A 15959-nucleotide genomic window follows, 5' to 3' on the forward strand; every position below is an offset into this window, starting at 1 on the left:
CTATAGTATATATATATACTGAATGTTGAGGATAATAGGGAGGCAGATATAATTGCTGTTGCAGGTGTTGAGGTGCCAGTGATGGGAGATGATAATGAGAGAGAGATTACAATAGATGAAGTGAGGAGAGCACTAGATGAAACGAGAGTAGGAAAAGCGTCTGGTATGGATGGTGTGAGAGCTGAGATGTTGAAGGAAGGGGGTGTGACTGTACTTGAATGGTTGGTGAGATTGGTTAATATGTGTTTTGTGTTGTCAATGGTACCAGTAGATTGGGTTTGTGCATGTATTGTACCACTATATAAGGGTAAGGGAGATGTGCATGAGTGTTGTAATTCAAGAGGTATTAGTTTGTTAAACGTAGTTGGAAAAGTGTATGGTAGAGTAATGATTAATAGGATCAAGGATAAAACAGAGAATGCAATCTTAGAAGTACATGGTGGTTTTAGAAGAGGTAGGGGTTGTATGAATCAGATTTTTACAGTAAGGCAGATATGCGAGAAATATTTAGCAAAAGGTAAGGAGGTGTATGTTGCGTTTATGGATCTGGAGAAAGAGTATGATAGAGTTGATAGGGAAGCAATGTGGAATGTGATGAGGTTATATGGAGTTGGTAGAAGGTTGTTGCAAGCAGTGAAAAGTTTCTACAGAAGTAGTAAAGCATGTGTTAGGATAGGAAATGAAGTGAGTGATTGGTTTCCGGTGAGAGTGGGGCTGAGACAGGGATGTGTGATGTTGCCGTGGTTGTTTAACTTGTATGTTGATGGAGTGGTGACAGAGGTGAATGCTCGAGTGCTTGGACGAGGATTAAAACTGGTAGACGAGAATGACCATGAATGGGAGGTAAATCAGTTGTTGTTTGCGGATGATACTGTACTGGTTGCAGACACAGAAGAGAAGCTTGGCCGATTAGTGACAGAATTTGGAAGTGTGTGTGAGAGAAGGAAGTTGAGAGTTAATGTGGGTAAGAGTAAGGTTATGAGATGTACGAGAAGGGAAGGTGGTGCAAGGTTGAATGTTATGTTGAATGGAGAGTTACTTGAGGAGGTGGATCAGTTTAAGTACTTGGGGTCTGTTGTTGCAGCAAATGGGTGGAGTGGAAGCAGATGTATGTGAGAGAGTGAATGAAGGTTGCAAAGTGTTGGGGGCAGTTAAGGGAGTAGTAAAAAATAGAGGGATGGGCATGAATGTTAAGAGAGCTCTATATGAGAAAGTGATTGTACCAACTGTGATGTATGGATCGGAGTTGTGGGGAATGAAAGTGATGGAGAAACAGAAATTGAATGTGTTTGAGATGAAGTGTCTAAGGAGTATGGCTGGTGTATCTCGAGTAAATAGGGTTAGGAACGAAGTGGTGCGAGTGAGAACGGGTGTAAGAAATGAGTTAGCAGCTAGAGTGGATATGATGGTGTTAAGGTGGTTTGGCCATGTTGAGAGAATGGAAAATGGCTGTCTGCTAAAGAAGGTGATGAATGTATGAGTTGATGGGAGAAGTACAAGAGGAAGGCCAAGGTTTGGGTGGATGGATGTAGTGAAGGAAGCTCTGGGTGATAGGAGGATAGATGTGAGAGAGGCAAAAGAGCGTGCTAGAAATAGGAATGAATGGCGAGCGATTGTGATGCAGTTCCGGTAGGCCCTGCTGCTTCCTCCGATGCCTTAGATGACCGCGGAGGTAGCAGCAGTAGGGGATTCAGCATTATGAAGCTTCCTCTGTGGTGGATAACGGGGGAGGGTGGGCTGTGGCACCCTAGCAGTACCAGCTGAACTCAGTTGAGTCCCTTGTTAGGCTGGGAGGAACGTAGAGAGTAGAGGTCCCCTTTTTTGTTTTTGTTTCATTTGTTGATGTCGGCTACCCCCCAAAATTGGGGGGAAATGCCATGGTACAGTATATGTATGTATGTATATATATATATATATATATATATATATATATATATATATATATATATATATATATATATATATATATATATATATATATATAATGTATGTATGTATGTATGTATGTTAATACAGTACTTGAAGTTCAAACTCTTGTTCATTAATTTATTGCTAATCATAGAGGGAAAGGCAATACATATGTCAAGGAACTGCAATATAGTCATAAAGGATGCCCTAGTAAAGAGGCCAGACCTCCTAACCATCTAATAAGAGGAGGGCTTACTCATTTTGAAAAGTTTATGCTTTTCATGCCAGTTTCTGTTTGTCTAACTTTGGAATGTTTAATATGGTTTCATGGCTAGTTTGTGATAATTTGCATTTTATTATTATTATTATTATTATTATTATTATTATTATTACTTGCTAAGCTACAACCCTAGTTGGAAAAGCAGGATGCTATAATCCCAAGTACTCCAACAGGTAAAATAGCCCAGTGAGAAAAGGAAATAAACTAAAAGAGAAGTTTAAGGACAATAACAACATTAAAATAAGTTTTTCATATATAAACTATAAGAACTTCAAAATAACAATAGGAAGAAAAATAAGATAGAATAGTGTGTCCAAGTGTACCCTCAGGCAAGAGAGCCCTAACCCAAGACAGTGGAAGACTGTGGTACAGAGGCTATAGCACTACCCAAGACTAGAGAACAAAGGTTTGATTTTGGAGTGATCTCCTAGGAGAGCTACTTACCATAGCTAAAGAGTCTCTTCTACCCTTAACAAGAGGAAAGCAACTGAACAATTACAGTGCATTAATTAACCTCTTCTGTGAAGAATAATTGTTAGGTAATCTCAATGTTGTTAAGTGTATGAGGACATAGGAGAATGTGGAAAGAATAGGCCAGACTATTCGATGTACAGTGTGCGTAGGCAAAGGGAAACTGAGCCGTAACCAGAGAGAGGGATCCAGTGTAGTACTGTATGGCCAGTCAAAGGACCCAATGACTCTCAAGCTGTGATATCTCACCGGTGCCTGGTGCATTGGCCTACCTACTGCCTACTACTACCTTACTATATTAGGGTTGATTTATCAAATGAAGTCTGTTGACATATGATGAATAAACGATATGAGAAATAATTAACAATTAATGAAATATTTTAAAAACAGTAACAACAACAAAACTGATATTTTATATAGTATAAACTATTAAAAGACTGTTCAACATAAAAACATTTGTTGCAAGTTTGAACTTTGAAGTTCTACCGATTCAACTACCCAATTAGGAAGATCATTCCACAACTTCCTGTCCAACAAATTAAGATGACTCCTACTGTACCTGTCAGCCAATACCGTGCTGTATAAGATCTCACGTGAGTACAGACAAGGTACTAGCTGTTTCTATCAGAATCTACACTTTCTCGTATCTCGCAGGTTTGCCCGTTTTAGCTGAAAATAAGCAAGTTTGAAAACATATACAGCAATTTAAAACCCACAATATGGCAAGTGAATACTGATATAATGGCAAGAAAGGTTTTTCTATCCAAGGACAAGGTAAACCCTATTAAAAAGGTAGCGCAGCCTTTCCTTCAGCAGTCTCAGCTATCAGCTATACAATGGCAACAACTTTTAGGGTTTTTTTTATATCCTTAGAGAAGCTGGTCCTTCACGGTATGCTTCATCAAAGATCGGTACATTGGTGTCTAAAAAGGCACTGGTCGCAAACCACAGACCCTTCCCAAACCCTAGTACCAATAGAGCAAGACACCAGACTCATCTACTTTGGTGGCTAGACAAGGAGAACCTATTTCAGGTCTCTCCTGTAGGGTTGTCTCCTCCAGATTTCCTTCTGTTTACAGATGCGTTGAAGAAAAGGTAGGGGCCCCATCTCATGGGCCAACTCACATCAGTTCAGTGGTCACAAAAGGATTAAACTCTTCACGGCAATGTGCTAGGGTCAGCCTATCTGGTTCCTCAGCATTTCCAGGTTCTCATAGTTTCACTCGGTTGCATTGGTGTAGAACAATTGGCGGCAGCACACGAGTGGGTAATCCACAGTCCAGTAATCCTCTCACCCCGATTCATTCATGGGAAAAGGAATGTCATTATAGGCACATTGAGTTGGAAGGGTCATATAGTTGGGTCAGAATGGTCTTTACATCCCAAAGCAGTGACAAAGCTCTTGACTTTGTGGGGTTTTCCAACAATCGACATATTTGTTACAATCCTCAGTGGAAAATTGTCCGTTTACTGCTCACTGCAGCACTCCAGGACACGTAAATTTTAAAAATCATATGATTTTTCTTAAATATACTAACTTGAGTCCTTTAAGTTTCTCTTCCTGCCTCAACCACTCTGAACATACTAGGTGAAGGTTAAAGTGGTTACTCAGTGTGCTGGCTTCCATGACACCTCATTATAAATTATAATAGCCAATTTTCAGCTATGTTAATTGCATACTCCTATCAAAGGGTTTGGTGAAGTATAGTTAGGAAAAATACAAATTATTTAAAAAAAATTGTAATTTCACTATTCTGTGTATGGATCATTACATAGCTGAGAAACATGTTTTGTAATGTAATATATGCTACAGCATTTATATGTATTTCAGTTCAGCTTCTCCATAAAATGAATGTCCGTGCAAGTGATGGAAACCTCAAGCTTTTAAAAGCTATTAGAAACCCCATAATGGATCATCTTCCTGTTGGATGTCGAAAGATTGGAACATCTTATTCTTCCACTGAATTGGTTAATCCTCGTGAACTGGTACCTACCGATGAGCCTATTGTTATTGTTATTGGAGCTATGGCTCATGGAAAGGTAAGCTGAAAAATGTTATTACTTATCATAATTTTTATAATGCTTTTGTTTTTACTTCTAGTGGTCCAAATACCCCCTTTGAAGCACCATAAACTGCCTATACTTCTTTCCCACTGTTATCCCTACATTAAGGGGTTGGTTGCTTGATACTCCCTCTCCAATGCTTTCTATCAAAGACATCCTCTTCCACCTAACTTCTCTCCATTACATCCTTCACCTTATCTCACCATCTAATTCTCTGCCTCCCTCTTGATCTTCTCACCCTGACAGGTCTCTCCCAACCCTCCTCACTCCCTCCCCTACCATCCATCCTTAACACGTGCCCACACCATCTCGGTCGTGACACACTTTTCATCTCTGTAATCTTTACTACACCTGTCATTCTTTATATTTCATAATTTTCCGATCTTTCAAACTGTGATATTCCCACAATCCACCTCAGTATTCTCATTTCTGTTCTTTCAAGGTTTGGTTCCTCTTTTTGTCTTGAAGACAAAGTGTCTGATCCGTACGCTAACACTGATCTTACTATGCTATAGCTCTTGACTTTTACCTTGATTGGCATTTTCTTATCACCTATCACTCTTCCCACTTTCCCCATGCTGATTATATCCTATTCCCAACTTCAGCCTCACATTCTCTCTCCTGATTTATATTAGATCCCAAGTACTGTATCTAAATTCTTCTAACTGTTTTATAATTGCACCTCAACTTTCACGTATGGCTATCCTGTCCCTACCTTCCTTACTGCTTAATATAACTTCAGTCTTATCCACATATACCGTTAAGCCACCCCTTTCCAAAGTCTCTTGCCACTCCACCACCCTACTCTATAATTCTTCCTCATTTTCAGCAGTAATCACCAAATCATGTGCTTATAGTTTCTGATCTCTTCACTTATCACATCCAAGACCAACACAAATAAAAACAGGCTTAATGCTGACCACTGGTGAAATCCTACAGTAACTTCAAATGTTTCTCTTTCTCCAATAGCTATTATTACTTTTGTTCTTGTTCTTTTGTATATCATCTCTACCATTCAAACCAACTTCTCTTGTGAATCCATACTGCTGTTTCTCAATCTAAACATTCTCTGTCTCTTATCTAGTACCCCCTCTTTAAAACTTTCAAATCATGCTCTGTTAGTTTAATTCCCCTGTAGTTACCATATAAAATCAATAATGATGCTGAGAAAAGTGCCACTTACTCTCATCATTTCAAGTTCAAGAACAAGGGCCTCATGATTAACAATGTCAGAGACACCACTAAATTCAAGGCTAATTACATAAACTTCCGAAGTATAATCGTTGTGTTTTTGTACTCTATTGGAATTTGTGAGAAGGGTATAACATGCTTCAAGATCTTGGCAAAACCCAAATTATGGAAGCTATAAAAATTGAGCTGTAATCAGCAGGGTTTGAGCTACCATAAACTCTTTTACCTAATGGAGGAATATTACCAATTCTCCTACAATTGTTAAATGAATCTCTTGGTAACTTGCGAAAAATAACAGAAAACTGAGATAAAAAAATATGCTGTTTATATAAAACAAAGGGAAAATACAATTGTTCCGACGTAGATACAAACTCTCCGCTATTTATAGTGTATACTTTCGGTGTAGCTGAAAGACGAGCCATGATAATTTTAGTGAGGGATAACTACCCCATCCGCTAGTTAGCGGGTGGGGGTTGGGGGAGACTGGCTACCCCGCTCACTCACACCTCTCGGCTGAGTAACCACTTTTTGTTCCGACACAGATACAAACCTTCGCTATTTATTAGGGTATTACTTTCGGCAACGCTGAAAACCAGCCAAGACAATTTTAGTGAGGGATAATTACCACATCAGCTAGTTAGCGGGAGGGGGTTGGGGTAGACTAGCTACCCCGCTCACTCACACCTGTCGGTTGAGTAACCACTTTTACTTTTGGCTTGACTTTATTACTTTTTCTTTTTCATTTGTGTGTGTCGGTGTGTGTGGTTATTGTCCCGCTATACAGACATGTCCTGGGATTAAGGGCCGCCACTGCGGCACCTTCATGTTGTCCTTGGAGACAGACCCACATCCTTTATGCCCGGCTTGCCGGGGAACTCAATGTTCGCGGGATAACACCTATTCCGGATGTAGGGAGTGGCCTGCCTCCCAGCCTCACATTCTCTCTCCTGATTTATATTAGATCCCAAGTACTGTATCTAAATTCTTCTAACTGTTTTATAATTGCACCTCAACTTTCACGTATGGCTATCCTGTCCCTACCTTCCTTACTGCTTAATATAACTTCAGTCTTATCCACATATACCGTTAAGCCACCCCTTTCCAAAGTCTCTTGCCACTCCACCACCCTACTCTATAATTCTTCCTCATTTTCAGCAGTAATCACCAAATCATGTGCTTATAGTTTCTGATCTCTTCACTTATCACATCCAAGACCAACACAAATAAAAACAGGCTTAATGCTGACCACTGGTGAAATCCTACACTAACTTCAAATGTTTCTCTTTCTCCAATAGCTATTATTACTTTTGTTCTTGTTCTTTTGTATATCATCTCTACCATTCAAACCAACTTCTCTTGTGAATCCATACTGCTGTTTCTCAATCTAAACATTCTCTGTCTCTTATCTAGTACCCCCTCTTTAAAACTTTCAAATCATGCTCTGTTAGTTTAATTCCCCTGTAGTTACCATATAAAATCAATAATGATGCTGAGAAAAGTGCCACTTACTCTCATCATTTCAAGTTCAAGAACAAGGGCCTCATGATTAACAATGTCAGAGACACCACTAAATTCAAGGCTAATTACATAAACTTCCGAAGTATAATCGTTGTGTTTTTGTACTCTATTGGAATTTGTGAGAAGGGTATAACATGCTTCAAGATCTTGGCAAAACCCAAATTATGGAAGCTATAAAAATTGAGCTGTAATCAGCAGGGTTTGAGCTACCATAAACTCTTTTACCTAATGGAGGAATATTACCAATTCTCCTACAATTGTTAAATGAATCTCTTGGTAACTTGCGAAAAATAACAGAAAACTGAGATAAAAAAATATGCTGTTTATATAAAACAAAGGGAAAATACAATTGTTCCGACGTAGATACAAACTCTCCGCTATTTATAGTGTATACTTTCGGTGTAGCTGAAAGACGAGCCATGATAATTTTAGTGAGGGATAACTACCCCATCCGCTAGTTAGCGGGTGGGGGTTGGGGGAGACTGGCTACCCCGCTCACTCACACCTCTCGGCTGAGTAACCACTTTTTGTTCCGACACAGATACAAACCTTCGCTATTTATTAGGGTATTACTTTCGGCAACGCTGAAAACCAGCCAAGACAATTTTAGTGAGGGATAATTACCCCATCAGCTAGTTAGCGGGAGGGGGTTGGGGTAGACTAGCTACCCCGCTCACTCACACCTGTCGGTTGAGTAACCACTTTTACTTTTGGCTCGGTAGAGCGTAGACGTGCCGTCTCTCTCTCCCGTTAACAAACTGCCTTGACTTTATTACTTTTTCTTTTTCATTTGTGTGTGTCGGTGTGTGTATGGTTATTGTCCCGCTATACAGACATGTCCTGGGATTAAGGGCCGCCACTGCGGCACCTTCATGTTGTCCTTGGAGACAGACCCACATCCTTTATGCCCGGCTTGCCGGGGAACTCAATGTTCGCGGGATAACACCTATTCCGGATGTAGGGAGTGGCCTGCCTCCCAGCCTCACATTCTCTCTCCTGATTTATATTAGATCCCAAGTACTGTATCTAAATTCTTCTAACTGTTTTATAATTGCACCTCAACTTTCACGTATGGCTATCCTGTCCCTACCTTCCTTACTGCTTAATATAACTTCAGTCTTATCCACATATACCGTTAAGCCACCCCTTTCCAAAGTCTCTTGCCACTCCACCACCCTACTCTATAATTCTTCCTCATTTTCAGCAGTAATCACCAAATCATGTGCTTATAGTTTCTGATCTCTTCACTTATCACATCCAAGACCAACACAAATAAAAACAGGCTTAATGCTGACCACTGGTGAAATCCTACACTAACTTCAAATGTTTCTCTTTCTCCAATAGCTATTATTACTTTTGTTCTTGTTCTTTTGTATATCATCTCTACCATTCAAACCAACTTCTCTTGTGAATCCATACTGCTGTTTCTCAATCTAAACATTCTCTGTCTCTTATCTAGTACCCCCTCTTTAAAACTTTCAAATCATGCTCTGTTAGTTTAATTCCCCTGTAGTTACCATATAAAATCAATAATGATGCTGAGAAAAGTGCCACTTACTCTCATCATTTCAAGTTCAAGAACAAGGGCCTCATGATTAACAATGTCAGAGACACCACTAAATTCAAGGCTAATTACATAAACTTCCGAAGTATAATCGTTGTGTTTTTGTACTCTATTGGAATTTGTGAGAAGGGTATAACATGCTTCAAGATCTTGGCAAAACCCAAATTATGGAAGCTATAAAAATTGAGCTGTAATCAGCAGGGTTTGAGCTACCATAAACTCTTTTACGTAATGGAGGAATATTACCAATTCTCCTACAATTGTTAAATGAATCTCTTGGTAACTTGCGAAAAATAACAGAAAACTGAGATAAAAAAATATGCTGTTTATATAAAACAAAGGGAAAATACAATTGTTCCGACGTAGATACAAACTCTCCGCTATTTATAGTGTATACTTTCGGTGTAGCTGAAAGACGAGCCATGATAATTTTAGTGAGGGATAACTACCCCATCCGCTAGTTAGCGGGTGGGGGGTGGGGGAGACTGGCTACCCCGCTCACTCACACCTCTCGGCTGAGTAACCACTTTTTGTTCCGACACAGATACAAACCTTCGCTATTTATTAGGGTATTACTTTCGGCAACGCTGAAAACCAGCCAAGACAATTTTAGTGAGGGATAATTACCCCATCAGCTAGTTAGCGGGAGGGGGTTGGGGTAGACTAGCTACCCCGCTCACTCACACCTGTCGGTTGAGTAACCACTTTTACTTTTGGCTCGGTAGAGCGTAGACGTGCCGTCTCTCTCTCCCGTTAACAAACTGCCTTGACTTTATTACTTTTTCTTTTTCATTTGTGTGTGTCGGTGTGTGTATGGTTATTGTCCCGCTATACAGACATGTCCTGGGATTAAGGGCCGCCACTGCGGCACCTTCATGTTGTCCTTGGAGACAGACCCACATCCTTTATGCCCGGCTTGCCGGGGAACTCAATGTTCGCGGGATAACACCTATTCCGGATATAGGGAGTGGCCTGCCTCCCAGCGGGAGAGGTTTGCGCGTAAGAAGAAGAAGAAGTCTAAATGCGAACCTTTGCCTTCGGGGTCTTCTTCGAAATCGAAGAAATCGCGGGCTTCTGCTTCCTTTACGCCCAAATCTCTGCCCGAACCTAATCCTCGACCAGGCCCTTCCGGGGTACGGTCGAGCAGTAGTGCAGGGTTTGTGACTCCAGGTCAAATCTGGGGGATAGACGAGGATGACGGCTTCCATAGTGAGCCAGCTCCTTCTCTTCCCCCAGGGAGCGCCTGTTCCTTGCCAGACCTTGGGTCTGGTTCCGACGCTGAGGAGTTAGCTAACCCACCAGGGGCGGTGGCAGGGCTCTCTCCAAGGCGGGCTTCCCCTTCGGGGGAACATATCTCTCGTTCGGGAGAAAAGGTTGCCTCTGTGCATCGGCAATCTCCTTAAGCTTTAGGTTCTCCTCCAGGGGCAGAAAGAGAACCTTGTTATAAGCGTAGTTCTCCTTCGGGTGAACTTTCCTCCCCTGCGGAGGATTTATCTGTCGATCTTAATCAGTCTCCCCCTCGGGCGGAGTCTGTTGTACGTTCCTCTCCGGAGGTTCGTAGAGTGGAGGGGTGGGTAACCCCTCTCCACCCCCGGCGTTCTCCTCCTCGGGTTGTGAGGAGACGTCTTTTTGAACCTGCTGGTTCTCCTCACGTTGACCCTTCGGGGTCTCGTGACGATCACCCTTCGGGCTGGCGTGATCATGAGTCTCCGGACTCTAGTCATGTGGATCCCGTGGTTCTCATGACAGAAGGAGTCTTTCGGGTCTCCGTCGCGCTGAACCTTCAGGCTCTTGCGACTTGAAACCTTTGGGTTTCTGTTACGCTGAACCCTCGGGCACTCGTAACAACGGTAACGTTAAACCTCCGGGTTCTCTTACCGTCCGTCACGCTGATCCTTCGGGTTCTCGTGACAGAGGAACCTCGATTCCTCGTTACGAAGGGTCTCGTAACCTGAGGTACGCTGAAACCTTGGGATCTCATAACTCTAGTCGCACTAACACTTTGGTGTTTTGTGACAGAGAAACTCCGGTTTCTCGTTGCGTTGCTCCTTCGAGTTCGCGCAACAATTCACGCTGAACTTTCGGGTTCTCGTGACCAGAGTCATTCTTATTATGACAGAGTTTTTAAACTCTCGTTGTGTTGATAGTTCGCGCTCACACAACACAAGCTATTGTGAACCTTCGGGTGAGCGTAGCAATGAGTTCTCTCAACAACCTGAGAGCTCTCGCGCGCACGACCAAGTTGGCGCGCAAGACCATGTTGGCGCGCACGGCCAAATTGGCGCGCACGACCGACTTGGCGCGCGCAAACAAAATGGCGATCATAGCACGCAGGTTCACCCTATGGCGCGCCATATGCACGAACAGCCTGTTGCTCGCCATGCGCGCGAACATCCTGTTGCGCGCCATGTGCGCAAACAACACACTGCGCGCCATGAGCGCGAGCAACCTTATGCGCGCCAGGTGCGCGAGCAACCTCATGTGTTCCAGGAGCGCGAAAAAGGTGCGCGCAATCTGGAGAGGCGCGCACGCGAGCTCCCTTCTGCCTACCAACAGTTCGGCGCGAGAGCGCACGACCATCTTGGCGCTCACAATCAGTCTTTCGAGCCCCTTGGGCCTCAACAGAGACTACGGCGACCGAGCCCAGATCCTATCCCTAAGGGTAGGCCTGTGCCTATCTTGTCTGTAGGGAAGCCTCCATCTGACAAGAGGGTTAGGAATCCTGCCCAGGTTCCTAAACCCAGGGAGCAGTCCTTTCCTAAGGACCTTCCCCCTAGTTCCACAGGAGCCCGTGACCCCCCTTGGCTTAGCAACTTATTTAATGTAATCCGCCAAGCCATGAAGGGAGACGTTCCCCGCTCCCAGTCCTTAGGTGATACACCTAGGATTCCCTTGTCGCCTCCTCTTTTCCCGGGGTCCTCTCCTCCCTCCGATCCTAGGAGGAGGTCAGAAGTTCTCGCACAGGCGAGCCCCTCAGGCAAGGGGAGACGATCATCCCCTTGCAAAAGACCTCTGGAGGAGATTAGGCATGAACCTCAGGGTAGCCCCCTCGCAGTTCAAGACGCCACAGGCCAGGCCAAAGGGGGAAAGGAAAAGGATTCGTCCTTCAGCCCCCAAGAAGGATAGGGTTACTTACTATGGAGACTCCTTCCCTTCTTTACCGGTCGAGCTAGTGTCTAATGAGGCACGACCTGCGACCGGACGGGATTCACCCCGTATGGCAATGGACTTACATTCCACGGAGTCCTCTAGGCCTTTGGGGACAGAGGATCTCCGGCCTCGTAGGAGGGAACCAAAGGATTTGTTCACCATCCCCAAATCCTCGGCCAGGCTTCCTTCCTCACTGCCTCCCAGGCAGCCAGAAGCAAGCACCTCCCCGGTAGTCTCCCTATCCCCAGTCTATACAGTTGACAACTTCGACCCACGCCGGGCTCCTATGGAAGAGAGCTTGGACATGGAAGGGCAGAGCGATCTCGAGGACGACGCTTTGCCAGCAGCCGCTAGCCCTAAGCTTACAGAGGATGAGAGGAAGGAGTCGGAACACGCCTTCTGGCAGGTCCTAGCCTGCATCCGTTCCATCAATGGACTTCCAGATCCATTGGCAGCCCCTCTAGATGGAAAAGAAACAGTCCTTGACCAGTTCTATGGCACTCAGAAACCTCGTAGGACCAGTGCAGCTTTGCCCTGGTCAAAGGGGTTGAAGAGTGCCAAACAGAAGGCTGTGTCCTAGGCATCTGGTTCCACCTCTTCTCTCCACTCTAACTTGTCCTCCAAGCTCTTACCTCCTCCGTATGTGTTTCAGAGGAGGTACTACGAGATCCTCGGAGAATCTCTTCCAACGCTGCCTCTCAACCACTCTATAGAGGCACTCTCGAAGGCGACCCCCTTCGAGAAACTTATGGGACTTCCTGTCTCCTCGGCCTCTGAAATCCTAAACCAGGAAAAGGTGGCGAAGTACACCATGCAGGCTACTTCGTGGTTGGATTTCTGGTTAGGATCCTCAGGACAACTGACGCGGTCTAAAGACCTGTCTCGGGAGTCCTCCAGGAAGTCTTTGGAGACTTTCCTTTTGTCCGGCACTCGGGCCATCGAGTTCCTCTCTGATCAGGTAGTGAACCTGTGGGCCAACACTATCCTGAAGAGGAGAGATGCCGTCATAGGCAAGCTCTGTAGACATCTCACTCAGGCCGAAGTAGCGAGTCTGAGAAATGCTCCTTTCGAGGGCAATTCTTTGTTCCATCCCGAGGATGTTGAACGGGTGGCAGAGAGGTGGAGGAAGTCCAGTCAGGGCTCCCTCATCCAAAAGGTCTTAACAGCTAGACCTTACCCCTCTCAGCCACAGCGGAAAGCACAGCAGAACCCGCAGCCGAAAAGGGCTAGAGACCCAAAACAGCAGGGTAAAAAGGGTGCAAAGCAGGCCTTTCACAGCAAAATGTCCTTCTGTGGAGGAAAGGGTAAGAAGGGATCTAGCCGAGGCCAGTCCCAATAAGACAGGCAATCCTCCCATTTGTCTACCTGTGGAGGGATGCCTGCAAAGCCGTTGGCAGGGGTGGCTTTACCACGGGGCCGAACCCTGGACGGTCGTGGTGATTCGTTCAGGGTATCGTATCCCATTCACGCTCTCTCTCCCTCCACTGACTCGAGTGCCGATTCCATTGAACTCCTGTGCGAAGGGATCCGTACAGGAGTTTGCCCTCAGGGCAGAAGTCCAGTCCATGTTGGAGAAGGACGCTCTCCATGAGGTCCTCGATGGGTCCCCAGGCTTCTACAGTAGACTCTTTCTTGTGAAAAAGGTGTCTGGAGGCTAGAGACCAGTCATCGACCTCTCGGCCCTGAACAGGTTTGTCGAACAGACACCTTTCAGGATGGAGACGGCCGACACAGTCAGACAAGCGATAAGACCCCAGGACTTCATGTGCACTCTAGATCTGAAGGACGCATACTTCCAGATCCCAATTCACCCGTCTTCCAGGAAGTATCTGAGATTCATGTTCAATCGGAAGCATTACCAGTTCAGGGTACTGTGTTTCAGTCTTTCCACAACACCCCAGGTATTCACGAGAGTATTCGCCCTAGTATCATCTTGGTCTCACAGAGTCTGCATCTGTCTCCTAAGATACTTGGGCGACTGGCTGATTCTGGCAGACTCGGAGATGGCCCTTCTCCGCCACCGAGAAGAGCTTCTAAGGTTTTGACAGGATCTGGGGATCGTGGTAAACCTCGAGAAGTCTCAACTGCTCCCCTCTCAAGAACTGGTATACCTAGGCATGCGATTAGACACCCTAAGACTGAGGGAGATAGCACAGGTCTTCCTCAGTCGGGAAGAGCTCCCGGCGCAGTATTGACGTCGCCTTCTCGGTCACCTCTCTTCCCTAACCCGACTGGTCCCCAACAGTCGCCTCAGGATGAGATCCCTCCAGTGACGACTAAAATCCCAGTGGAACCAGCACTCCGATTCCCGGGATCACCTAGTCCGCATAGGGCTAGAGGAACAGTCGGACCTCAGGTAGTGGCTGGCGGAGCCGAACCTCTGCAAAAGGGTCGATCTTCTCATCTCTCCCCTGGAATTGATGCTGTTTTCGGATGCATCAAAAGAAGGGTGGGGGGCTCACGTGCTGCACCATTACATCTCCGGCCAATGGTCCGAATCAGAAAGGTACCAGCACATAAATCTCTTAGAGATGAGGGCAGCCTTTCTTGCCCTCAAAGAGTTCCACCAGGTCCTGGCGGAGCACTCCGTGGTGCTGATGAGCGACAACACCACGGTAGTAGCTTATCTAAGCAAACAGGGCGGTACCTTTTCGCAGCAGCTGTGCCATCTTGCAGTAGAGATACTCAGATGGGCAGAAGACAACTCGGTGACTCTATATCAGCTCGCTTCATTCCGGGCAAGCGGAATGTGCTAGCAGACAAGCTGAGCAGAGCGACTCAGATAGTTGGCACTGAGTGGTCTTTGAATCCTCTGATAGCCAACAAAGTCCTGACTTTGTGGGGTTCCCCGACCGTGGATATGTTCGCAACGGCCCTGAATTTCAGGCTCCCGTTGTACTGCTCCCCAGTCCCGGATCCCCAAGCTCTTTGGCAAGATGCTTTTCAACAACGGTGGATAAACCTGGACGCTTTTGCATTTCCCCCGTTCTGTCTGATGAGGAAAGTCCTCAACCAGGTTTGAGCAAGCAACAATTTGCAAATGACCCTCATAGCTCCGGTATGGCATCACGCAGAATGGTTCCTGGACCTTCTGCATCTCCTCACGGAGATCCTGAGGGAGCTTCCTCCAGAACATTACCTCCTCAAACAACCACATGCCAACATCTTTCACAGAGTCGTAGCCTCGCTTCGACTTCATGCCTGGAGACTATCCACCACCTCCTCACACAGAGAGGCTTTTGCAAAAAGAATGGCTGGACACCTCAGGAGATCCAGGCGAAGTGGTCAGTGTTCTGTGGTTGGTGTCGTGGAAGGGTATCTCTCCCCTCGATGCCTCTGTTCCAACTATAGCGGAGTTTCTTGTATACCTTCGGGAAGAAAAGCTTCTCTCGGTCTCGGCAGTCAAAGGCTACCGCTCAGCCTTGAGTCTCGCCTTTAGACTGAAAGGAGTCGATATTTCCTCCTCGTTGGAACTTTCTTTGCTCATACGCAGTTACGAGCTTACTTGCCCCCAGGCAGAGCTAAGACCTCCCCCTTGGAACGTGGTTCGGGTCCTCAGGTCTCTGAAGGGCTTCCCCTATGAACCACTACGCCAGGCCTCAGATAGCCACCTCACGTGGAAGACGGTGTTCCTGCTCGCTTTGGCTTCGGCCGAGAGAGTCAGCGAACTTCATGGTCTATCTGCTGATGTCTCCTCTAGGAGATGGGGGGAAGTAATCCTCAACTTCGTCCCTGAGTTTGTAGCTAAGACTCAAAATCCGGGTGTGCCGGACTCCAGGTTCGGCCCATTTCGGATAGAGAATCTTCGTTCTG

General features: G+C 45.4%; 1 protein-coding gene across 2 annotated transcripts in view; it reads left to right on the forward strand.

Annotated features, from left to right (window-relative positions):
• The window catches only part of LOC137657809 (ribosomal RNA small subunit methyltransferase NEP1), a 102096-nt gene that overhangs the window by 75048 nt on the left and 11089 nt on the right, over positions 1-15959 (forward strand). For both annotated transcript variants that reach the window (XM_068392334.1, XM_068392333.1), the window contains exon 5: positions 4491-4699. In XM_068392334.1, coding sequence (XP_068248435.1) covers positions 4491-4699 — 209 coding nt within the window. The remainder of the gene's footprint in view (positions 1-4490; positions 4700-15959) is intronic.

Source organism: Palaemon carinicauda, chromosome 18 (assembly GCF_036898095.1).
Source record: "Palaemon carinicauda isolate YSFRI2023 chromosome 18, ASM3689809v2, whole genome shotgun sequence".
Lineage (NCBI taxonomy): Eukaryota > Metazoa > Arthropoda > Malacostraca > Decapoda > Palaemonidae > Palaemon > Palaemon carinicauda.